The sequence below is a fragment of the Ammodytes marinus genome, assembly GCF_949987685.1.
Source record: "Ammodytes marinus genome assembly, chromosome: 1".
NCBI classification, from domain to species: Eukaryota; Metazoa; Chordata; class Actinopteri; order Uranoscopiformes; family Ammodytidae; genus Ammodytes; species Ammodytes marinus.
This window is the reverse complement of record NC_137230.1, coordinates 26,337,887-26,364,753: the sequence shown is the minus strand read 5'-3', so window position 1 is coordinate 26,364,753 and position 26,867 is coordinate 26,337,887. Positions and strand designations below refer to the sequence as shown.

The 26,867-nt window shown below is 39.9% G+C and overlaps 1 protein-coding gene across 1 annotated transcript in view; it reads right to left on the bottom strand.

Annotated features, from left to right (window-relative positions):
* LOC307251363 (nuclear receptor ROR-alpha A-like) overlaps nt 1–25,197 on the bottom strand; it is a gene marked incomplete at both ends in the record, with an annotated part of 48,995 nt that extends 23,798 nt beyond the window's left edge. The window contains 11 exons of the mRNA XM_080028712.1: nt 11,352–11,510; nt 11,625–11,737; nt 11,867–11,977; nt 12,326–12,433; nt 13,107–13,239; nt 13,382–13,503; nt 15,104–15,314; nt 15,423–15,685; nt 15,997–16,138; nt 17,232–17,317; nt 25,170–25,197. Of these exons, the coding sequence (XP_079884838.1) occupies nt 11,352–11,510; nt 11,625–11,737; nt 11,867–11,977; nt 12,326–12,433; nt 13,107–13,239; nt 13,382–13,503; nt 15,104–15,314; nt 15,423–15,685; nt 15,997–16,138; nt 17,232–17,317; nt 25,170–25,197 (1,476 nt within the window). The remainder of the gene's footprint in view (nt 1–11,351; nt 11,511–11,624; nt 11,738–11,866; nt 11,978–12,325; nt 12,434–13,106; nt 13,240–13,381; nt 13,504–15,103; nt 15,315–15,422; nt 15,686–15,996; nt 16,139–17,231; nt 17,318–25,169) is intronic.
* Nucleotides 25,198–26,867: the final 1,670 nt, after the last annotated feature.

The window sequence follows — 26,867 nt, the reverse complement described above, 5'->3', positions numbered from 1 at the left end:
AGCGTACGGAAAGTTAGTAGTCGGTTCGGTGTGTTCTTGGCACTTTTTTGGCCGCGACGGGCAGACTGGAGCTGCCTGAAACGGCAGACTCCATTTTCGGGTAGTCGGACCGGTGTGTCCTGGCCTTTAGAGCTACCAGTAGGTCGAAGTTTTTGTAAAACAGACAAGACAGCTGGATGTGAGTCACACAATCCAATCATATCCCAATTAAGGTTTACCCATTAAATATCAAAGTACAAATACCTGTTCTGACATCAGCGTCACTGGCCAGACGTTATAAAGAGCTTGAGTCTCCTGCCTGAATCATTCAGTGTGACTATTTCTGCCTCTGAAAAAAACCTTTCTGTTACTAAAGCTACATTCCACTCACGGTGTTCCACCATGAAATCAGTACTACAAATCCTACTTCACATATACTTCGCAGAGGTTTTATTAAAAAACTGACGGTATGAAAATGCATATAATCCCCAGGCGCCAAAATGGACTCTGAAGCTATTTACAGTCCAGGTCTTTTGCTGTTGCTCCAGATTTGTTTGTTTAACTGCTAGTGGAGCTCACAGATTTGGGTGTCAGTCTCTCTGTCAACATTTTGCTGCCAGGCTCTGCTGCCTGCCAAGTCTGATCCATCTCATTAACAAACACACGTCCCCAAAGGCTTCTGTCCTCTCCCCGTACCCTCCCGTGCGTCCTTGTAATTAGAGCTGCAGGGCCAGATGAAGGGGGGAAAAGAGGTAAAAGAAGAGGAGGCACATGTCGTCTGTTTGTTTCTATCAAAGTTTCATTCAGTAGACGGGAGTAAGTATTTGGTCATATCGATGAACAGACAGACGTTGCAGAGTTGTGGTTTGGCTCCGATGTGCATCCTGGTTGTTTTAAAAGCGGCTGCCTCTCAGGATTTAATGGAGATTGTTTTCAGCCATGGCCAGGAGGAGGACAGAAATAACAGACAGCCGCTTAATGTTTTGTGTGAAAAACAAAAAGAAGTTTGCCAATACTAATAGAGTTTGCTGGCTCACAGAATAGTTTGCTGTGTATTTCAATTTTCTTCGTACACCTTAAACTGGGCAGACAAGTTTAAAGTTGGAAGTTAGCCGGTCAACATATCTGACCTGAAACTTGATAAATGATGTTTCATAATGACTTTTCATTAAAATAACACATCATACACTCATAACGTTTTAATGAATAGGTGAATGTTTTTTTGTGTGAGCTGTAACTACTTAGTGACCAAGCTAGTACATTAACGGAATAGCCATTAGTAAATAGACACTCAATACCAGACTCTGCTTTTTACAAAATTCTTTATTTCACCCATGAGGGAGGGAGAACATCTCTAAACTTTTCAGACCGCCCCCAAATTGATTGATTTTAAAACAGGTCACCGTATTTTATTTCAACACATCTTTTTATAGTAAAGACGATAACATTGTCATGGTAGGGAGGGGTAGGGAAATGTTTAAAAAAAAAAAGGTATTCCCTAATGTTCTTTACGTTGGATGATAGGGTCATCCCTATGTTCCCTCATTATTCAAAGCTACTTGTTTTTAGTGCATGAAAAGCAGCTTTATTTTATTAATGTGAGGGAACACAGGCCCTGAGGGAAAATAGACCACCTCTTGCGATGAGGACAAAATGATCAGCTCATTGAATGTGTGAGCTGCTGTTTGCTGTTACTAGTTTAAAATGTCCTGTTTCACTACAGCTTCTGATGCTTGTTTATTAGCAGGGGGCTAATTTGCCAAAGGAATTATAAATACAGATGGCTAACTTAAAAAGGCTGCCACCCCCATTTCAACTCTATTTAGACAGCAGCGATTCCTCTCCGACATCTTTGTCGCCAGTTCGATGGTTTATGTGAAGCAAAATGTATGGTGGTTTACTTTCTGACTGTTTCATCCACATTTCTGAAATTGGACAAGAACTGTGAAAGAACAACACTAGAAACATGTTTCAGTCCACAACAATTTAATTAAGCTTGAAACGAACCCCTCAGAGTCCAATCAGCTCTCAACGAACCACCAATAATCAACACCAGTCCATTCCAAATATTAATCACTGAAAAATCAACACAGACAGTGGAACCCTTCTGAGTAGCATGGATTAAATCCAATTAGAAACAAATCCATGGTTGTGTATCACTTCATTATGTGTTTTTTTAGTTTTTGATGACTCTATAATGTAATTATATGGTTGTCTGTTTCCAGAGACCACATAACTTTGTGGAAAACTGAAATATCCATAACATAGAGAGAGAGAGAGAGAGAGGGAGAGAGACCGCTGAATTCCACCCCAAAGTAAGATCTGTTGGCTTGAGTAACAAAGAAAAGCAGACACTGGATAAAAATAATAGAAGGATAAAGGACGTTTAAGCTGTCACACAAACACTGCCTACACAAGCTCCACAAAACATGCTCGATGCGTATCATGCAACCTATACAGTTGATACACTGGGTGTCTGTGGTATTGTCACATCCCGGCTCAAGGGAAGGACAACGAGGAAACCACACAAGAGAATTAGCTACCAAATAATAATTTATTTAAACCAATTTTTAAGTAATCTAATAAATGTTGCATGAATGTCAGTAATCAGTAATGGGTGCGGTGTCTGTGTGAGTGAAGAGTGTATGGTATGTGTAAAGCAGCACTAACTAAACTTAACTAAACTAAACCAAACCAAACCAAACCAAACTAAACCAAACTAAACCAAACCATACATCAAGGAAGGGGGCCTAAGTGTCTGATTCCTGCAGCTTATATAGCTGAGGAGATCAGCCAGCATGGGTGTTAGTAATTAGCAATCAGCTCCTGGAAGCCTGCCAATCAGGAGGTGCCAGGAGCTGTCACACCACCCTCCATATAAACGAGGTTCACCACGTAACCTGCAAGACAACAATAGTTAAAGCGGCTACGAGTAACATTTAAATATCTTTTAAACAGCCTCATGTTTCCTCTGATAATCATAAATTACCTTTAACAGCAAACGAGACCATCTGTGCAAAGAAAGAAGTTTTTAAATAGTTTTTATTACTGCTTTTGGTCTGGTCGCACACCCAGTCCGATTTTCGGTTCGCTCGTGCAGGCTCTATGGTCACATATCCGTATTGGTCGCAGATTTCAGTGTGGCGCAGCAACGTGAATTGAGAAGCCTATCCCTCCAGGTGAGGGAAGGGGAGCGGGAGCCTTGTTTGATACAGTTATTTGTCGTCATAATAACTGATAACGGGGCTGAAGCATCAAAGAAAAAAAAGAAAATGCAATGAAGAAAAGCTAAAAGGGAGAGTGATATAGGCTACGGGGGGGGGGGGGGGGGCGAGGGCGAGGGCGTTGCCATGCAACGTGTATACAATTTCACGGGAGCGAAACTAGACTGCAGTGTTTACTCCTAAATGAATGAGCGGTTGGTACTAACACAAAGTTTGCTTTGCTTCACCATCATCAGATAACCATTATCTGAAATAGATTACAACAACATAAACACATTACCTCATCGTGATCCATACTAACTGCCGTCTATCGTTCATTCGCTTTCTGTGAGGAGTCGGACACGGTCGGACACGTTATCTTTCAGCTCCGTGAGAGAGAGAGTAGTTAGGTGACACTGCTGCATCACTCATTGCAATCAGGTGCGTGTGGCAGTGACTGGCATTAGTTCATGCAGTGTCAAAACCACTCTCACGGAGCCGAAAAGAGTCCCCACACTTTCAACACACGGACATGCACTATATTGCTCCCTTCTCAGTTCACACTCACGCGCCTAGCACGAGCTAGAAAACAGCTTTGCGACAGCGTGCGTCGTAAAAATACTACCGCTTTTGTCCAAAGGGGACGCCAACGTGCCATGTTACTCGTAGTGGCTTTAATACATTTTGTTCCCACCACCATGTTTGACAGTGGGGATGGTGTTCTTAGGGTTGAAGGCTTCACCTTTTTTATGCTAAATAAAGGATACATCATTGTGGCCAAAAATTCAATTTAGTTTCATCTGACCATAAAACAGAAGACCAGAAGTATTCTTTGTCCAGATGAGCATTTGCAAAGTCCAAGCGGGCTTTTGTGTGCCTTATCTGGAGAAGTGGCATCCTCCTTGTTCTGCGGCCAAGGAACCCAGCAGTGTGCAGTGTCCGTTGGATGGCCACGTCACCACATTAATGCACTGCGGTCTTCAAGCAGTGAGTTATCTAGCATCATCTCAGATCCATAAGTGTGATAAAAAAATTATAAAAACCATCAAAACAGACATTGGGAAGGATTTTTACCTGCTCCGCCATTGAAGGCGCATACACATTAACCCATCTGTCGCTCTGCATGTGCACCGGCAGTGAGACGGGTGCTGGTTTGTAGCATTCTCTCTTCTGATTGGTTATCAGTAGTGGGATCCCGAAAAGTTTATTAGCCGATTACATGCAGAGCAAGTGACAGAGAGACCGGCTTTATGAAACACGCATACTATATACAGTCCCCTCCATAAGTATCGGAACAGTGAGGCCAATTCATTTATTTTTGCTGTAGACTGGAAACATTTGGGTTTGACACCAAACGATGAATAGACAATAGCTCAACATTTCAGCTTTCATTTCCAGGTATTTACATCTGGATCTGATACACAACTTAGGAGATAGCATTATTTGAAAAGGAACGCCACATTTTTAGACAAGCAAAAGTATTGGAACAGATAGACTTTAAATAAATTAAAGTGAATAAAATGTAATATTTTGTCGCGAATCCTTTGCTTGCAATAACTGCATCAAGCCTGTGACCCATTGACATCACCAAACTTTTGCATTCTTCTTTTGTGATGCTTTTCCAGGCTTTCACCGCAGCCTCATTCAGTTGCTGTTTGTTTGGGGGGGTTACCCTTTGGTCTCTTTGGCAGGTAAAATGCATGCTCTATAGGGTTTAAGTCTGGAGATTGACTTGGCCAGTCTAAAACTTAAAATGTCTTGCCCCTGATGAACTACTTTGTTGTTTTTGCAGTTTTTTTGCATCATTATCTTGCTGCATGATGAAGGATCTTCCGATCAGTTTGGTTGCATCTTTCTTTAAATTGTCAGACAGAATGTTTCTGTAGACTTCTGAGTTAATTTTGCTGCCGCCATCATGTGTTACCGTGTTGTTGTCAAGATGAACCTTTACCAAAGTGATGGAAAGGCTAAAGTTTAGAGAAAAAAAGGATCTGCTCATGATCCCAAACATACAAGCTCATCTGTGAAACACGGTGGAGGCAATGTCATAGCTTGGGCTTGCATGGCTTCTTCACAGAAACCACAGAAACATTTTGTCTGCCAATTTAAGGAAAGATGCAACCCAACTGATTGGAAGATCCTCCATCATGCAGCAAGATAATGACCCAAAACACAACAAAGGAGTTAATCAGGGGCACAAAGTGGAAGGTTTTAGACTGGCCAAGTCAATCTCCAGACTTAAACCCTATAGAGCATGCATGTTACCTGCCAAAGAGGAGACTTAAGAGAGTTACCCCCTTACACAAACAGCAACTGAAAGAGGCTGTGGTAAAAGCCTGGAAAAGCATCATAAAAGAAGAATGCAAAAGTTTGCTGATGTCAATGGGTCACAGGCTTGATGCGGTTATTGCAAGCAAAGGGTTTGCGTCAGAATATTACATTTCATTCACCTTAATTTATTTAAAGTCTATCTGTTCCAATACTTTTGCTTGCCTAAAAATGTGGCGTTCCGTTTCAAATAATGCTATCTTCTAAGTTGTGTAAATACCTGGAAATGAAAGCTGAAATGTTGAGCTATTGTCTCATATTCATCTTTTGGTGTCAAACCCAAATGTTTCCAGTCTACAGCAAAAATAAAGGAATTGGCCTCACTGTTCCGATACTTATGGAGGGGACTGTAAGTGATCACTGTATGAAAATAGAGCGACTTAACACGTATATTAACATAAATAAATCGCTTACTTCACCTTTAAGTATTATTTTGAGAAAAAGTTCCAAATTTTTGGAAGCACAGTAGGCCTTATTTTCTTTCTTAGAAAAAAAAATCCTCTAAATATCAAAAGCAGCTGATAAACTGTAGACTATAAAACAACTATAAATTGTCCCGGAAGCTGGTCTCTGTGTTTCTCTATAAATTGCACCACATTACATACTGTCATTCTTTATAGGAAACCTCCAGGGGAGAAATTATGGAGTCGTAAAATAAAGTGTGAGCTTTTCATTTCCCCACTTGAGCTCTCACAGCTCTGCAGGAGAAACACAGCATAACTTATTTTTTAAAATATACCTAATATTTTTTTACTATTTAATTAAAATGTATCTCTCAACGGTACAGATTCTAATGCCTAACTATGCATAACCATAACGCATCTAAAATGACACACACACACAGAAAAAAATCCTGGAATTTCTTGAACATCAAACCAGACATTCAGGACAGAGTGCGATAGTAAGTGAGAATGAACAGACATTTCAAGGTGATATGGTTTGTCATGAAGACAGTTTGCAGAGCATGGGGGCTGAAAGGAATAATAAAAAAAAAACTCAAAGGATGAAGGTGTTAGATAGGTCAGGAAACAGCAGAAGCTACTTTCCATTCTGGAGGCAGCGATCACTCATAGAAGTTCAGAGATTGTTAAGAGAAGGTGAGAAATACATAACCACAAGAGGAAAGGTGTTGAAGTGTAAAAATGATGCATTAAAAGCAGCAGAGAAACACTGTTGCTTGAAGGAGAAATAGAGCGAGTCTAACACCTGTCAGTGAAAGAGAAATGCCTGGCTGTCAGCCTTTTCTTCATGTGAAACGCTGAAACTTTCAACTTGATACTGAACCTAAGTAGAGATACAAAGTCCACCAACCATGAAGTAATCTCATTCACACACAGTATGTGATCCTCCTGCAGGCCCTGCCATTGGCAAAGTAGGTTTAGTCTGCAGGAAAACAGATACACCTGTGCTCTACTGACATCTACTGGATAGGAAACTATATGGTAGACAAACCTTCTGATCCTCCTTCCTACACCCTTCTCTTTTTTATTACCTCTTTCCTTTTCTCATTTCCTTCCCTCCATCCGTTGCATTTCTTTTCTTAAATATTTTTAGAAAATCAAATTAGATTAAAATCGTTAGAAGCTGGAGAAAATGTTCATGAAAAACACAGAGACTGAGAGTTTAAGGGTCAGTTGACCAAAATCTCTCACATAGACTCAAAACAAAAACATTTGTAAGTAGTGCTCACAGCATACAAATCTCCCCTTTAATAAACATAGGAACAATCAACAGTATCTGATGGCACAGAGGGCAGTGCCCTAAACATTGAGGAGACATTTTATATATAATATTTTTCTTAACGTATAAATCTCTACAAGACATTCTGGTTGCTTCCTCTATGTACACCAACAATTTTAAAACACCAAAAATCTTTATGTATTGCCAGTTTGTATTCAACGAAGCAGTACTTCTTATTTGAAAGAACAAAAAACAGATAAATGCATTTTTTTTAGCTTTGTTTTATTTTTAATACATTTCAGATACAGCAGCTCTGGCTTTGTATCAAAACAAAATAAGTCATGTTCGACCAGTTTAAACAAAAAAATTAACAATTCCCAGCCTGAAACACTGATACAGGAGCAGGCTGGGCAATAACACCTTTGTACTATGATATTTGAATATCATAATAAACAAAATTGACAATTTAAAAGAAATACATGTTTTACACAACTCCAACAGCAGTTTTAAATATCTCCTGACATGTTTTTCAAGTGCTTGGTATGTAACAGTTGTATTCAATAAACATTGTTTAACCTAAACTTTAGAGTTTAAAATATATTAGTGGTTCAAGCAACATTGCCAAAAAGATCCAATTGTTTGCTCATGGCAATGCAGTTGTAGCACCAGGGAAAACCTGGAACCTGAAAGGTTTGACAAATAACCAGCAACGGTTCTACGTAAGCAAAACATATGTAGCTGTTGTTGCTGTCAGGTTGTTAAAAAACAGAACATTATTATTTCAATGTATTACCCTGTAAAGAAACATACGATGTGGCATAGTTGGTAAAATCAATACCCTGCCAACACAAGGTAACCTATTACCCCGACACATATTACAAACACAAAAAATGCTCTCTGTAACTAAACTAAATCTAAAGGAGAGCAGTGCATATCAAACCAGATATTATACATTATGATGCATATTAATCAACAGATCAAAAGTTTGATGCTCATTGGGCATCTATAGCAGTATTTTCCTGTGGCCTGTACAACTTATCAATAAAGCAACTTATAAATCGAGTTTCAAACCAATAAGGTGGCATGAAGGGAGAAAAGTGCGTCATCAGCATATGTGATCACGTGACAGGTCGAGACAAAATAGTAAGCCAATAACACACAAGGTTAAAAAGAAAATCCCCAGATGAAATCTTCAAAACTATAATCTGCATTGGCATGCCATATTTTCAAACTATACATGATAAACAAAGATGAAAATACACATGGGGGCGCCCTTAGCTCAGTTGGTAGGGCGTCCCCCCCATTGGCCTCGGCTAGCAGCGGACCCGGGTTCGATTCCAGCCCGCGGTCGTTCTCTGCATGTCACTCCCCTCTCTGCTCCATTTCAACTCTGTCTCTACACTATCAATAAAGCATAAAAATGCCAAAAAACATCTGAAAATACACATTACATTATTGTAACATTATTGCTTGACATTCCGTTATGGCTAAAGTTGTGTTCGATATTTGCCAGAAATACACATTTCTTGGGGGCTTTGGACCTCGAGACTGATAGTAATGGTTTGATTGATTGTATTGTTGACTGTTAAAATGCTGAAATGGGACAGTAACCCACAACATGTCATTAGTCACTGCTTCAAGTGAATGACACTGTTACTTTTACAACGAACAACTGGACATAATGGAGCATGTATTTGCATGTTCAGGTTCAAAGTCTAGGTTGGACTACACTGATCCAATACAGGATCACTCTACTGTAGTGCTTAAAACAGAATAAAAAAATACTTGAAACATATAAATGAGAACTTGTGTTTTTTGGAAAGTCAGGTTATGTGATCCTTTTGACCAGTTTTAAATGCATTCTGATTAACTGTTATAAATATAAAGTAAGGGTGTGGATAATGGAAAAACACATGTAGGCAGTAGATACTCTCTGTAGTGCAACACATATTTTCACCAGTTGACTCTGCATAGTTTTGTCTTTATGAGGCAGTGTTGGTATTGCTCATAATAGCATGATACTATTTAAATATTGCTTTCAGTGAACTCCTGAATGAATAATGTCATATAGCCTTTTGTATGCATATGAGCTTTGAGCAGTTCAACCAAAGATTATTCATATTTCCTTGAGTTGTCTCATTTGTCTCAAAATGTTAATCTGCCGCTGAAAAAAGTCCACAACAAATGAAATGCTTTAGATATGCTTGTGTTCCCTTAAACATACACCTCTCCGACCTAAAGTGATCAGCTATTTTAGGAAATGACTTAGCCTTTTTTACACGTGAAATGTACATCTGCAGCCTTAAACTGAAAGTCAGAGACAGAATGTGAACAACATACCGAGACGCACATTGTTGGTTTGGCTCTACAAATTGCATTTGCTGGCAATAAAAAAAAATCAAATCAACTCCGAACTCCCACATTAACATGCTTAAGATTTAAGTTGTAATAAGTGAACCTGCACTTTCTTGTTAGGGCCACTGGATGGAGCTACAAGCTAACTGCTACATGAGAATGGATCAGCCACTCTGTGCCTCAGGAGGCTGCTGGGAGGATGAAAGGCAGGAAGAGAAAAAAAAAATCATGAATGAAACTGACCAGTCCATTTTCAAGTTAGATCTGTGGTGAGACCGAATGGAAGTATGTTCCAAAAATCTGTACTGTATAGCTGTATTATATTTGTAATACTGTAGAGCTGCTGGTTCTGGAGCTGACTTTCACTGTTAAAATACATGTAGCCCTTTCAGGGAGTGTGTTTCTGAACACACAACTCTTAATACTTCAGCATATGACAGAAGAGACTCCAGCCAGAAGTCAACATTGATATCATCTCATCAGAAGTTTCTATGTTTTTAAACAGTAGATATCAGTTTTAGGTAGGCCTACAAACCTCTTCAGGTGTTTGTCTCTCTCTTGATTCAGTGGCCTGCGATTTGAGCTCCACTTGTCCATATTTATTTTGTTGCTGAGATCAAAAGAGTTTTTGAATTAGTTGTTCATCTTTGCTCCGGTGATCCTCCAATTAACTCTGACACCAGAGTTTTATTTTAAATATCAATACACTAACAAGAAAATAAAAAAGCAGCAATAGAACGGCACAAAGAGTAATAGAGCAGAGTTTCCCCCTTTGTCAGCATATTCTCTTACACCGGTTGCTGGAAATGCACACTAAGTCGAATGTGTATTTAACTTTTGGAAAATTCTATAATTGCTAAGTTGAAGTCGGCTGGACTTCTTGTGGATCCATTTCAGTTCCCCCTTCCAAACCATTTTCTTTTTAACGCCTTCTTAAATTTTGATGTGCACTCCACTGGCTTTATCCATCCTCAGAATGTTAAGTCGACCATTATTATAAACCACAAAACTATAAGTTCTCTTCTTGGATGGAAAATTAAGTTTCCAAAAAAGTAGCAAATATGTCAGATTGAATTATGGAAAATCTGTGTTGCAGCCATAAAACCATGAGAATATGATGCAGAATAGAGGGGAGGTTAAAAGTTGAGGAGACTTACACGCCAGCTTTTCTAAAGATTTGCAAATTACTATCATAGTTTACATGATTCGTAACTGCCTCATCAGATCTAACCTCTGAGACTAAGGAGAGCTGGGAACAGAAGAACCTATCACATTAGCTTGTTAGCTAGGTTAGCAATTTTGGCTTGATAGCACAAGCCTGCATGATTTGGTTGACTTGCCACAGTACTTACCATCAGAGGATACCAAGATTCCGGCTAAACCAGTTTTTAAGGACATACAAATTGAAGTTGCGGTGACACTGCTGGTGTGATTGGATGTGAAGTAACGGTTAGAAGAGGAGATGAAGGATGAGGCCAGGTCTTTAAAAGTAAATACTGGAGGTTTCTTTAAATGTCAGAACTGAATTTGATCCTGATCCAAGATCCTGTGTATTAATACAGGTGGGAGGAGACCTGATTCCTCACTGCATTCAAACCCATAGCCACGAGAGGAAGAGAAGCAGGAGGTGAAAAAAAAGAAAGTTCAAGTCTCTCCGTTTTTTGTGGACTCAGCTGTCCAGGAGAAGTGCAACGGCAACACAGTTTATGTCTTCGGCTGTGTAAGTCATCGTCCCATCCTCGTTTGGCCGTTGAAACCAGGCGGGGTCCAGTGCTTCACTGCCCAGCTCGCAGTCAAAGCTTATACCTCAGCATGCACATTCAGTTCAAGGTCGGCCCCAAACAGCTCCTTATAAAGAGGAGGGAAGTGCGTTCCAACGATCTCGGGGTAAACAGCTCTGAATGCTGACAGCTTCTCTGTGTGTCGACTGCACAGTGAACGCAACGCTGACACCTTACATCTGAGCTGAGGAGAGGAAACAGGAGTGGAGAGAATAGAGGAAGAAATGATTCTAATGTACCATTACTTAAGTAAAGGATCTGAATATGTTGTCCACCACTGTCACTGTGCTGACTGTACCTTGTTTAGCAGTCCGTCTTCTCTCTGGTTCTTCTGCAAGACGTGCTGCAGAGCCAGCTGAGTCTTCTGCTGCAGCTTCTCCACCTGCAACTTCTCCTGCAGCCACGAGCGGTCTGCAGAAAGCAAGCACACACTCATTATTTCAGCTTGTGGTAAGGTCAAACTAAATGAAGTTTTACGATGACAGACTACGATAAATGCATATTCTGATGTTTTTTTTAAACCTGAAAGAAGAGACGTACCTGCAGAGAGCAGAACAAATGCAGAGAACAGAGCAAGCTCGTCCTCAGACAGATGCAGCGCACACATGCCTTTAGCAAAGTCAAACACTGACGTGATCAAGTCATCGCAACCTGATCGCAACAGACAAACACACACGCACAAAGGGAGATAGTGATTAAAAGTATTCAATTAGGTTCTGAATGTAACATACGAGAAAGAGAGAGACATTTTGGTTTCTTGATAGCTCCAGAGTGAAAAAAGGAGCTTTTAGCAAGCGCAATCCATTCTTTGCGGAATTCCATGACATAGTTGTCCTGTCATTTGTCAAACAAATGTTTTAAAATCTCCCACTAATCTTAAACTACACAAACACTTTGTGTGAACAAGAAGGAAGAGGAGAGGCTGCCTTCCTCTTGACAGAGTACAGACGGAACAGTAGGAAAAGGGTAAATAGCATATTAGAAAGTTCCTGCACTCACCTAATGCTTTGAAGACATCGGGACCTGCAAATTTCCCATCAAAGTAAACCGTGTTGTTCTGCGAGTCAAATACTCGACACATTCGGACCAAGATGACCTCCAGTGAGCCTGTAACAGCAAAACATAAAACGTTCACAGGCAAAACTGGTACTTTTACTAAAAACATGGTTATGACATTGAAGGATGAGGTATAACAAATGGACTAACTTACAATAGCTAGCCAGTTAATGTTAGCTGGACAACGTGGAAGCTTAACCCATCTTACTCCATTCAATACAGTTTTTTTTAGCAAAGTGGAAATGGAAATGCCAGGGGGATGGTCCTCTGTTTGTTATGTTTGTAAATGTGTTATATTTCAGTAAATGTGACACACCAACAATGTGTTAGTGTGTCTCTTAATTCTCTCCCACTTCCTGTCTGTGTCGCTCAACTCCAAGACCATTGGTTCCTTGAAAAGACACACACTGTTCTTAAAGTGATGAACATATACAATAGTTTAATTTAAACAAAAAAAGGCAACATTATTGACCAAAACAGTTGTTATGCTAGTGCATTTGTCGGGGCCTTTTTTCAGATGTGGATCTACATTTGATGATATAATTTGTTTTATTCAAATCCGCATACACTGTCCTACTGACCTAAATACTCAATACTGTTTGTGTGTGTGTGTGTGTGTCCATTGTAGTAAAGGATCATGTCACCCAGTGCAACAGTGTGGCTCACTGACATGTTTTTTAATTGTTTTTTTTTGCAGGATATGACCAGCGGCGGTCTTTCTCACCAGCTTTCAGCAGCACAATCTGGTCATTTTGACAGAGATCCATGAAGCCGTCGATTCGTTTGGCAAACTCCACCACGTACTGTATGGCCTCTGTGATCTTCACTGCACAGAGCTGCCACATCATCTCCCGCGGCTGCACAGAGTAGAGTAGGAAGATATCAATAAAAAAAGTACATAAACTATAGTTAATTAAAACTTGTTGGGCATAAATCTGTCAAAATATGACTGACAAACTGTAGTGTTTGCTACAGTGTCTAATTAGGTGGTCAACACACCTTGCTCTGGTAGGTCTCGACCTCGTCCTGCAGGAAGTTCTGCCAGGTCATCTGCTGTAGCTCCTCCCTCAGGTACTGACACGTATCCTGGTGAGACTTTGAGATAATCTGAGCCAGGTGATCTGCAGCAAAACACCTGACAGTGAGTTTTTGTTCCTGATAGTGGAGCGAGAGAAGGAAGTGCATGGCAATCTTCTTGTGACATTATGTACAATATTTTTTTACATTCCAACCTTTTTGAATATATATTTGGACGGACAATCAAGCACAACATCTTTACGTAAATTGCATGCAAGCACATCCTCAGAAGGCGTTCAGAATGACTTTAGCCATTTCCTACATCAAGTCTTTGTTTGTGATGTTTTAATTATCCAGTAGATATGTAGGTCCTTCATCCAAACTTACTGCACGAAAATAAAATTCTAGAAGAAAACCTTGAAATAAAATACAGTAACTACTGTTGAAGTTGCAGCGTCTCTGTGTTGCTGCTAATTGTTCAAGCATGAATGAATAAGTATGAAATAACGCCATAGACCCAGTGTTGTATTTTCATATACAGTACAGCTTCTGGATCAGGAGGTGGTTGGGGGAGGGGTATAATGATAAATGCTTTTGTCAAAGAAAAAAAAATCTGCAGGGAGAATAAAGAGATGATTTCCCCCAACGTCTCCTGCCACGTCCCACTTGGCCCTAATTAACAGACAGCTAATTACCACACAGAGATTTTAATGAGCTCTGAAGATGAGATTCCAACCTCCTGCTATTTTAAACCACCTTTCTCACTCTGTTTGCCCCACAGTTCTCTCTCTTACTTTATTTCTTTTGTTTCTTTCTAACTCTTCTTTGTGCTTTCTTTTTTTCTCCATCTCCTCTCTTCTTCATCTGCTGTGTCTGCTTTATTAGGTTATTTCCTCATCTTCCCTCTGTTTACTTTCCCCTCTAGCTCTATCCAACATCTGCCGTACCATGGCAATGTTTCATGGTTTTCCCTTGTTCATAGCGCCACACATTCCACTGGAGCATTGTTGGAGGTCACAGTGGGAATCAGACATGTAATCCGGGGGGACACCCGGAGCTGAGATTTAGAAAAACGGACCTTGACGATCGAAGAAGAGCTATTATACACTGTTTCTCTACTTACAAAATTCAAACAATCAGCTAATGTCATCCATCCATGTTCTGCTTATCCCGTCACTATCCAGCTACATTCTCCAACCACCTCCCGAGCCACCCCCAGCTCCAGATTGCATACATAATCTCTAAAACAGTGTGTTCTGTCTGGGTGATTTCCTTTTGTTCGCAATTTTCAACAATCTTATCCATGCTTGCGACTATTTTTCTGTCACGTTTTTTTTCAGAAAGGAGTCAGATTGCTTCCTAGACATGAAGGAACATCTTGTTTTTAAATTAAAATTGTCAATTGTTTCTCCAACCGGCAGCTACATTTATCATTTGACACAACACCAGGCGGGTTCGAATCACTGACTTCAGAGATGTGGACACTGACTTATGGGTATGGGACCAGGCAAGTAACCCTTGCCCCATGAAAAAAAGATACCGCCCATCCTTTCTTCTCTTCATAGGATTTTTACCACCTCAGATCACCCCTTATCAAGATTATAATGGAATGTCTATTTCAAGGTTAGGGGCAGACATGTCCTTCTTGGCCCCTCCTATTCTGCCTCCACCTTTGGTACCACTCCCCCATTTCCTTCATCTCACCGAGTTCAGCCATTGACACGGTTGGCGATGTGTTTCCATCGCTGAAGGAGCAATATGGGAAGAAGCTGTTACTGGATTCGTAGTCACATAGAGGCTCTGGTTTGATGCCATTAATGTCAAGCCCAGACTGGTCCGGGGATGGCTGGAAGTCCAGGTAGAACACATCACTTCCTCCCCCTCCTTCTCCTCCTCCTCCTTCTCCAGAGTCTGCCTGTTTTTGGAAGAGAAGGTCAAATCTCTTCCAAAATGGTTGCAGGTAAATAAATCATATTTTGCTCAAATACCTCTGAAAAGTAAAATAAATAAATAAAAAAAACACCTTGGATGATACTGATCCTCCTTCAGGTGAGTTCTGTTCCATGTAACCTCCCAGCTCATCTGGCAGCTCCGTGAGGCCCGTTGAGGAGAGGCCGTAGTGAGGGGACAGAGGCTCATCCTCGCCCGGGCTGCCAAGGCTGGAGTGGGACAGGAGTAGGGGACCATGCTGCTGCTGCTGCTGCTGTTGCTGCTGAAGGCGATGTTTCTGAACCTCAGCATACAAACTGTCCCGCTGCTTCTTGGACATGCGACCAAACTTTACAGCTATGTTTGTGGAGAAGTTAATCAATTTACTTTCAGGGTGACGTTTAAAATGTAAAGCTGATACGCAAATATGCAGGAGTAGCCTACTTTAAGTCACTTATGTTCAACTGTATAGTTTACCCGCTATGGTTGAAAGGGTGCATATAAGTGTAGCATGCATTGAACATAAACACATACAATGTGTTGAACACAGCTAGACAGTTTGCAGGTGTGTCTTGTCTTCAGCTTAACATCTTGCAAAATGCCGAGTGCCAGATACTTTTGCAGGTGAGAGAGTGTATATTAGTTTGTTAGACATGTGGGTTTCTCACCATCTCGTGACATGCCAACGGTCAGACATTTCTGCAGACGGCAGTGTTGGCAGCGGTTGCGGCTTGTCCGGTCAATCAGACAGTTCTTCTGGCGAGGACACGAGTAAGCAGCATTACTCTGTTGACTCCTCCTGAAGAAACCCTGAAAGAAGAGGGATTATTTGTATCGGAACATCTGACTTCTTACTTTTATATGCAAGTGTGTTCAGTTAATGACACAATATGCAGGGCTTCACTTGTCTTTTCAGCACATTTAAAAGATAGCTTTTTTAATGCACTTGAGGGACTCTTTTAACCAAGCCCACAGCTCCAATCAACCCCACTATCTCTTGTGTTTGTATACAGATTAATCTCCATCCGCTGCTTGTTGACTGTAAAATGAGCCTCCAGCTACCAACAGCAGCTGCTGCAGCTGCATATTAGCTTGTTTAGGGACCTGTTCCAACCAGGAGAAGGTTTTCTGTGCCAAACTGATGTTAAAACATTAACGTCTGATATTTCCTCCGATCTGTCAATTAGACTGTGGGTGGATCGAGGGAAAGAACAGCTTTGGAGGAAGATATGTTTAAATGATTGGTTGATTTGTGTGTTAATGGAAACTGTGAAGTTCAGGGAAACCTGTGTTTTAGTAAAGCAAGCAATGGGCAAGTTAAGTAATTTAAAAACAACATTTAATTGTCTTTAGTTGTCAAGTGCTAGCGAAATAAAAAACACAATTAAATAATTAAAAAAACAATAAAGATGCATTACTATAAACTACTCATTTAAAACCATTGGATTGTTATTCTGACAGTTAAGGTTGTTAAAACCCTATTGTAAAAAGGTGGATCTTCACTCGGTAGGTTTACATGACGTTAGAGAAAATCCATTTGTTGTGCCAGCCCAACTGAAACAGGAATTTTAAAATGCAGGTAAACATGTTAGTCCGACATAAATCGTACTAAATCAAATTTCTCCATACCGAGCAAAACACATCATCACTTCACATCCAGGAAAACCAAGTCATCAAAATCAAAAGCGCAGAAGAAGTTAGTTTTAAGAAGTTGTCCAACAGACTAAAAGTGTTTTTGTTGTTAATTTATTTTTATTTTTTTTCAGATGACAGCCCCAAGACTTTCACTCAGTTTAATGTGGAACAAATACTTTTTGTTGTGGAACAAACAAAGAAACATATTTGCCCTGATAATGTCTGAGAAGAGGCAGGAAGTGATGAAGAAGCAGTAGATTTGGCTTACCTTGCAGCCCTCACAGGTAATCACCCCGTAGTGGATCCCTGATGATTTATCTCCACAGATTTTACAGGGAATGATTTCAATCTGAGCTGTAGACAGAGAGAACCAAATAAACGGTCAGGGTCACACACTCAAAACATCAAAATATGTCAGGAGGTAATAATTACAATGGCAGTAATACAAACACAATAAAATATAAAACATATGAGAGAAATAAACATGTGTATGAAAATCCTTCACTTAAAATGCAGCAGGCCTACATACAAAAATGTGAAATAATGATAAGGTACTATAACAAATATTACATGGACCTTTTTATTTTAAATATTTCTTAATGTTTTAACTGCTTCATTGACCAGGACTCTTATTTCTGCTGCAATTTCCCTGCAATTCCTCTGAACAAATCTTACGGAAATCAATCAAATAACTTTTTTTTACTTATCTACCTATTAATATGCAGATATCAAGTTAAGCTCCAGCTTTGCTGCTAGAACTTAAGCAGCAGTTTTTCACACTTTGCTACAGTTTCATTTGTTAAAAGAAAGATCAGTTAAGAAATGACAAATCTTATTTACTGACACTTTACAGAGTGAAATGAACACACAGCCTGTGTGTTTCTGTGAGTATTTATACACTCAGCAGTTTGTAACAGAGTGACATCTCGACTCTGAGCTGTTATATTTAGCAGAGGGAAGTTATATAAGTGCACATGAACATTAACAAACACACACCCATACTGGCACAAGACAAAAGCTTTCCACCACACACACATTACAAACAAGGTGTGGAGGAGTCTTGTGACATAGTGGCAAGGACAGATCATGTAACTGTTTGTCTGCAGTACATAGACACTTTGTTGTTGTTAATGGGTTATACATGTGCTCGTTATGTTGTTCATCTGTTGAAGTAAATTCAAATTAGACTTTCAACGAAAAATTAATAATGCTTATGTTCGATTAACATCATCAACAAAAAACACCAACAACTTGCCATTGTCATATTAAATAATCATTCATTTTGATTTGTCTGAGGTCTGTTTGTCTTGAAAGTAAACACACACCTTAAATAAGCAGTGTGTTTGTCTTTGTGTCAAATTCAAACAGCAGTTCAGTTTGATTTATTAAGTTGATATAAGTATGTCAATTAGGGCCAAGAGTCCCACTGCATGCCTAACAAGTGACCATACAGCTTTCTGAGAAGGCTTGACCACCTGACCCACTGATTAATATCTACACAATCCTCTGTTGAACTCAGTGAACCTGATCAGGAGTAAGATTAACTGCAGCACAGTGTGTGTGTGTGTGTGTGTGTGTGTGTGTATGTGTGTGTGTGTGTGTGTGTGTGTGTGTGTGTGTGTGTGTGTGTGTGTGTGTGTGTGTGTGTGTGTTTGTTAGTGCAGGATGAAGAGTCTTCTCTTAACGAGTGCAAAACCGGCTCAAAGAATGATATTACAAAGATCAAAAACAGAACTATAAGTGTTTCACAGGATGAGGGAAATCCTCCTATTTAAAATGTATACTCCATCACTCATACGTCATAATATAAACGTAAAATAACACAGAAAAATGTGAATGTCCCGAATAGAAAAGTTAAATATACTATAGGATGTGATATTTATAAAATATTATTACAATCGAATAATTATTATAATTATATGCTTGCAAAGGTATTTTGTGAATGAAATAGGCATATTTGCATTTATATTCTAATTAATTTCCTTAAAATTATCAGAAACTGTGGCCCACAATGTATAGGACGCTATACTGGGTATTAGCGTACATACATTGTTAACTGTTAACCTAATTACGGCTAACTTAACGATTAATTTAATTTCAATTACTTATTATGTATCGTTGTAATCTACACATATGAATCAATATGGCAATACTGTTCATTGAACTGAAGCATGCTGATAATAAAGGAAAATATTTCGGCTATCAAAGATATTTTGTTTAAATGTTTGAATAGTCAACAACAAAAACAAAGCCCCACACATTCACACCAAACCATGTCATGCAAGCACATGACTGAAACCACGCACACACACACACAAGCACAAGCACAAGCACACACACACACACACACGCACACACACACACACACACACACACACACACACACACACACCACATTTCCTCTCTGCAGTAATTAGCTGTGTGAGTGTTAATCCCATCTGAATTCTGCATTTCAACATCAAAGACGACGTTCAACAAAGCCACCGCCTGAAATTAGAGCTGATATGAGAGCAGAAGATATTTTTACACACTGCCAGCTGCACGCACAAACATCTGCTTTGTTTTGTAGTGTAGGCTACCCCTTAGGCTCACTGTAGGAGCTGTGAAGGCTACTGAGTCTTACATATTTAGCTTCTTCTCTGGCCGAGAAGAAACATAAGAAAGCTATGGAGGTGTGGTGGAAGTGATGTGAAAAAACCTTGGAAATCAGATTTTAAATGAAAACGGAAACGGAAATATTGATATCTTTTTACAACACCTCAATACTACTGCTCTTTCTTGTCGAGAGTTACATGTTCAGATTGACACAACTGTCATGTCTGCATGGTAAATATGAAATGACGAGCACCGCATCGGATATCAGGCTAGTGATTGTCAGTTTAAAGCAAACAAACTGTTTCTAGATGTGGGGAGTCGGCGATATGGCGTCTACATAACAATGTTATATTTAAAGGCTGTATCCCAATACTATATTTTTGTATCATTGACTTTATTCTAGACTCATGTCCATAAAAAATACATACAAAAACACAGACAATACAAAAAAAGCATTAGACTGTTGGTTGGACAAAACAAGACATTTGAAGAGGTCCCTTTGGTTTCTGAGCAAATGCATTCTGCATTTAACTGCCTTTTTACACACAAAACAATTGGAGGCAGTAATAATAATCATATCTATCTTGTCACATGATGACATTTATTCATTTGATGAGTAAGATGCGACAACATGTTTTTGTCCTTGGTCTTTAAATCAGAGAACCTCAGAGGATAGTGTTGTAATGACTCATCAGCCGTCAGAGCGGCGGACGTCAAGCACACAGAAAGCTTTCATGTTCGTCAGCACACTACAAGCGTGTAACAAGGCCTCTGTGTTTGCAAATCAGTTTAATCAGAGGAATACGGGACCTGTGCATGATGCTCCCTGAGAGAGCATATCTTCCTCTTCTTCTTCATCTTGCTCCATCCTCCGCTCACAGACAACATGTGAATGAAAATGTGATTGTTTTCCTTGTTTGAGACTCAAATTGCAACTCGGACAATACTGTTCTTGCAACATCACTTATTGTCCACTTTTTGAGACAGGATAATCTGAAATCCGAACTTTGGTGCACAAAAAATGAATAAAAGACTACTCCACCCATTTAGCATTTCACATCTATCTTCTACTGGTCTTCTTCATCGTCAGAACCTGGCACCTACATTACCCACAATGCAACTAGAAAATGTGGTCAGAGATTGGGGTGTTATATGCTAATAGCTGCTCATGTTGCCTGGAGCCTGTAGCCTGCAGAGATTATAGTGGTTATTGTTGGCTAATGAGAGCAAACATAAGGAGGATAGAACTGACAGTGCTTGAGTTGGTTGGCCGACTTTCTGACTCTTATCAACTTGATTTATTTTCCAACATTCAATCATTTCCCCAACATTGTCACCTTTGGGCACGGTGGCCAGAGTTCAGCAAAACATACAGTGTATTTCCTTTAACAAAAGACTGAATGTGTTATGGTATGTGAACTTGGGGCCCAATAGGACCAATTTCCATCTCTAAGATGATCGACAAAGACTGCCCAACGTCTGTTTCCCCTTGATAAACCTTATTTAGCTATCAAAATAATCTTCACTGGATGCATTTCAAATGTGTTTTTCTATGAGTCCATTTGCTTTCTTTTTCCATCTTTCCAGCTCACTACACACTCATGTATGATTAACACGTCTAACATGTCCAGTGCACTTCAGTTCTGGGATTGAACCGATACAAATGTTGAACTGACAGATCACTGCGGCCGCTGACATGACTTGATGATGCACACAAGCCCATGTAAAGGACTTCTTCTTTAAGTCTGCAAACTGAGGATGAAATGCCTTGCTCACGGGGGCCAAGCATCCAGTCTCTTACCGAAACGTTGCCAGCAGGCTCCGTTCCTTAATCTCCTCGTCCCCTTCTAGATAATCCCGGAGTGGATGTAATAACGGCAGACATATGGCAGCGCACATGCACAAACCCGACATACTTACTCAGCCTGTCAACAAGATGAAGCATCAGCTTTGTTCATCAGCCACAGTTGGCAGTTCACGTAGTCACCTCTCTAGAGGGTCAGCTGCCCTGCAGTCTGCAAACTGCGACTCTCCTTTATGTCGCACATATTCGCTCTTTGGTTCACATCAGTTAAGCATCAAAGTCAACACACTTTTAATCCTGAGAAGTAAGTAATTAAGATATATGTACATGTATTAACTTGTGCACTTAATAGCCAACCAATATTTAGAAAAACTAGTGTCCTTTAAAACATGCGAGAATTAAGAAAGCTTTGTTCATATATCACAAACACATCGCCATACAAAATAAAAAATTCATCTGCAAGCGGCGCTTTGATCTAGTACTACCAAGTGTTGCTGGAACAACATTTAATCTGGCATTACAGCTGTATAGAGAAGGTGAACAATTAAATTCAAGTTGAACCAACAATGTTGAATGTTAGGATCAATTGAGTATGAGTATGCACTGCTGTTAGTCAGTCAAACACTTTCTTATCTTGTAGAAAACGGACGTGGTTGTGCTCAGAGAACATCTCTGCCTCTCGTACCTCAGCTGATCTGGTCGGACAGTACTAATGTATTCTGCATCTAAAGTAATTAAATCAGCTCTCCATGTGAACAACTGAACCGTCCAGAGTTTTCCCTGCAGAGCATGCTCACCTTATACTGTATGTATAATGTGTAATTAGCAGTACTGCCACGCGACGTGAAGGCTAATGAGCTGGAAGAATTTGAGAACCACCGCCGCTCACTGTGTTTACTGAAAAAATAAAAAAAAACTTGGGCAAAACAAGTCCCTGATGGATAAATTATCTGAAATCCAGCACGAAAAGATAATAATGTTTATCAGAGGCCGGATCAAAGAGGGAGCGGAGAGGGGGGTGGGCAACCCCAGGCCTTTGAATTATGTCAAGGTTTGGTTTCAAATGTGTGCATTTTTTTTTTCTGTCACAGCGGAAGTTTAGTTTATGTGACTATAATTTCTCTCCTGAATTCCTGATTTCCATTTTCTGTACATAATAAATACGAAAAGTTGTAAAGAAGAGAGCAGAACAGTGTTTATGTTTCAGATCTGGATGCGCGCGCATGTGTGTGTGTGTGTGTGTGTGTGTGTGTGTGTGTGTGTGTGTGTGTGTGTGTGTGTGTGTGTGTGTGTGTGTTTACAGAACATGGCTGCTGGAAAATCAGCTGATGTATCACCGTGTCAACACGCTCATTAGCTGGAGGTCAGTACTCGACTGTTATTTTATATACGTAGTGTACAGTGCTGAAAAATGCAGTACACAATGAGATAAGGCTCAATTACTTCTTCTGACATAACAATGCCAAAGCTTTTTTGGGTGGAAATGTATGTTCCACATGTGCATGTGATTAGGTTACCAAACTGAGGAAAGCTACGTATGGAACTATACTGGCCATTGCTGTTAATCTCCTTATACAGTATCTGTTTTCAATTCAAAGGAAGTGTCCTCCTGACAAACCCTTAATTTTTTCAATCATATAAACCTCCTTCTGTCTCCACCATTTTCCTGCATCCATTCGGCTCCATTCCCTTTGACTTTGCGTTCATGTATGTATCCAAACAGTGTGCGGAGTTGACTTCACATTGTCATGTGATGGTAGAAGGGACACAGATGCAGTCGTTTCATGAGAAAATAAGTTGGAAAGATGCTTGTAACTATCTTTGCCATTTCTTTGTGTGTTTTGAGCTGCTGAGGTAAAAATTATGTCACCAGTGATGTCATCCCCACCCCGTTTCTATCTCCCTGCAGGGAACAGTTAAATAATCTCCTGGCTGTTGTAATCCTGTGACATAACAGGCTGACTGAATGCCTCCTGCAGCATTTTCTCACATACTGTGAATCTGGACCAGACAAATTCGACACACACATCACATACACACACACAAACGCGCGCGCAAGCACGCACACACCCACACACACACACACACACACACACACACTGTGCCAAGCCTAGAAAATACAGATTTAAAAGTTTATGGACTACACTAAAGCCTTATTAAAAAGTTAAATTAATGATATTAACAATTTCAATTCAAAAAGCTCTTCAGAGTAAATAAAGTGATCGTTCAGTGATGTAGAGGCGATGTAATGTAAATACGGTTTACCATTACTGCTCTTTACATAATGAAGGCAAATCCACAAATCTAGCGTAAAAGCAAATTAACTCATCTGGTTTAGGAAACTCAGTCTGCTAAGAGAAAACACACTTGATCCAAACAAAGTGCACACAGAGGGGCTAGAAAAGTGATGAAGCTCTGCTCTTCACCCAGTGGAAGGGACTCCGTGCATACAGTGAACATTACTGATGACATTATATTTGGCTCAAAAAATGCTTTTAAAAAAAACTTCTGTAATAACATGATAAAGAATCAATGTGATTATGTGCATGAATTGTTAAGTGAAGTTCTTAGTTAAACGGCTCCCTAAAGAGATTGCAATTAAACCTGAGGGGTACATGAATGTCTGAACCAAATTTCATGGAAAACCCTTTAAAGAGGTGATGAGATATTTCCCCAAAAAACTAAAATGTCAACCTCATGCAGCACTAGATACAATCTCAGTTCATCTAAGTCAGCAAGCAGGATTTTTATATAATATATACAGTATATTTACAAACATATACACACAAACATTTATGGGGAAGGTTATATACAATCATCATGGCTGTTGCTTTGAGTGCTTGTTTCAAACCTCAACAGCTTTCATTCTGACCACTGCCACATTACATTTAACACGAGTAGATCTGAAAACCACATCCTCATCATCCATGTTTCACATCTTCCTCTAATCCACTACACACACACACACACACACACACACACACACACACACACACACACACACACACACACACACACACACACACACACACACACACACACACACACACACACACACACACACACCATCATCATCTCCTGCTCAATCTCCTCTCATATTACATTCCTTTACAATGTAATTCATTTGACTGACATCTCACGAAATAGCATTCACACGATCAGTGAAGGTGTCATGTCTCCGAGCTGTGCAGTAAACAGAAGAACGTGTACATGTACTACACACTGAAAGCCAGCGGTGGAGGAAGTACTCAGAGGTTTTACCTCAGTAGAAGTAGTACGATGTAATACTTAGTTGTCAAAATACTCTATTAGAAGTAATGGAAGCCCTGCATTCAAAATATAACTTTAAAGTACAAAGGTATATGCATCATTAGCAAAAGTAAAACTTCTCATTATGCAGAATGGCCCATTTCTGAATCATACATATTATATTATTGGATTATAATGTGTTATGCATTAGTGTTTTTATTAATTTTTAACTTACTATTTAATAACCTTAAAGCTGTAGATGAGTACAGTAGTACACCACTGCGAATCATTGTTTACCAAAGCGGAAAAGGATGACTAAAGTACTCATCTATACATCTAGTAACTACAGATTCATAATAAAAATACTGACTTGGGTGCTATGTACAAATCACCTATTCAGGGAAAGACAGCAGGACCGAGACAAGTGGAACATCGCTTAGGTCATAATAACATATTTGACTGAACTTAAGAAACGGTGACATGTAGAAAGTTAATAAACATGAAAAGCATCGGCCTGTCAGGGTGGATCAAGACAAACAGAATGAAATGAAGTCTTACCTTTCATTGCAGAAATGACAAAATACATATTTATAATCCAAACTCATGGAGGGAACAGTAAGAGCAGAGATCTCTCAGTGTGTGTGTGTGATCAGCAGCAGCTCTCTCTCAGCTCTGTCATCCTCTGCTACTCTCTGCACCACATGAGGACCCATGTGACTGTGACATCATCAATGAGCCCCCGCCCCCCAATCATCCCTTGCTCTGAATGACAGGGATAAAAGCCAATGAGAAGAGAGGGGCGTTACAAGACAGCCCCTTTGTGTGTGTGTGTGTATGTGTGTGTGTGTGTGTGTGTGTGTGTGTGTGTGTGTGTGTGTGTGTGTGTGTGTGTGTGTGTGTGTGTGTGTGTGTGTGTGTGTGTGTGTGTGTGTGTGTGTGTGTGTGTGTGTGTGTCTTTGTCTGTCTGTGTCTGTGTCTGTGTGTTAAATTCCTGTCCTTGCAATTATCACTGAATTTAGACTCTGAGGGTGTATTCACACATGGAAAGTCCGTTAGTTCACTTGCTTTGGTCCAGACCAAATAGAATTTGGATTTTTTTTTTGTTGGTGTGGTCCACTTTCATATTGCCCCTTTTGCAAGTGAACCAGCATTACGAAGCAAAACCACACGTGATCTGAGGTCATTCATTCATTGGACAGACATTCTGGGGTGGAGAGAAGCAGGAAGAACGAAGTAAAAACTGCGAATTTATCATTGATATAATATGGGGTTAAAAATAATAAAAATGCCTACATCTAGCCTATATATAAAGAAGAAAAACATTAAATTATTGTTGTTTTATATGGTTATAATATGTAGCCCCATGACAATGCCACGTTATGTGGCTTCTAGCCTACGATGTGAAAGATCATGTTTACTGTATTTTTGCAGCTGGACGCGCGGCTCGCGTGAAGAATAGGCTCAAGCTGAAACACAGCTGATTAAGCTGTGTATCAGCTGGGTGTCAGTTCGGCGCAGTTCAGCACCAAACTGACATGGGGACTGTATTGACGGTACCGTTGGGAAGAACAATAAAAACACACACTTCATGCAAAGCGCAGCGTGAACCTGTTGGCACTGTAGGCTACGGGAGACGCTCCTCTCCATCTGATCGCTGAACATATCAGCATGTGTACGCCGCACGCGTCATTATCAAATGTAATATTTTCGCTCGGGGCTCCCGGTCAAACCACAACTAATCTTCCTAACAATGGCAACACTTTCCCATAATGTGAAGCTGATGGCGATTTATTTATAAAGAAAAGAAAGAAAAGGTGCAGTGCTTCCTGTAATTGGGTCGGATCGAGTCCGGCCAAATTCACACCACAAACGAACTGCAGCAGAGTGCGTTTTGAAGCGCATCGAGACTACCTCTTCAGCTGGGTCTCGGAGCGTTTGTTTGGTCCGCCCCCGAGTGCGATTGCTGTATTCACACTTGTCTGAAAGATGCGCACCGAAGGTGGAAGTGCACCTGAGTTCGTTTCAACCGAACTAAACACAGCATGTGTGAATACACCCTGAGTCTAAATTCAGTGATAATTGCAAGGACAGTTCCAAAATGATTGTTTTCTTATGTTCTTTACATTTTACATATTAGTTAGTATAGTTTTGAATTTCCTGATCTTATTTGAAATTATTTGAGTACTTTTAAACTATCAACGATAAAGCATGTTGTAGCTTTGTTTTGATTTTTCTATATTTATAAAGTGTATTATT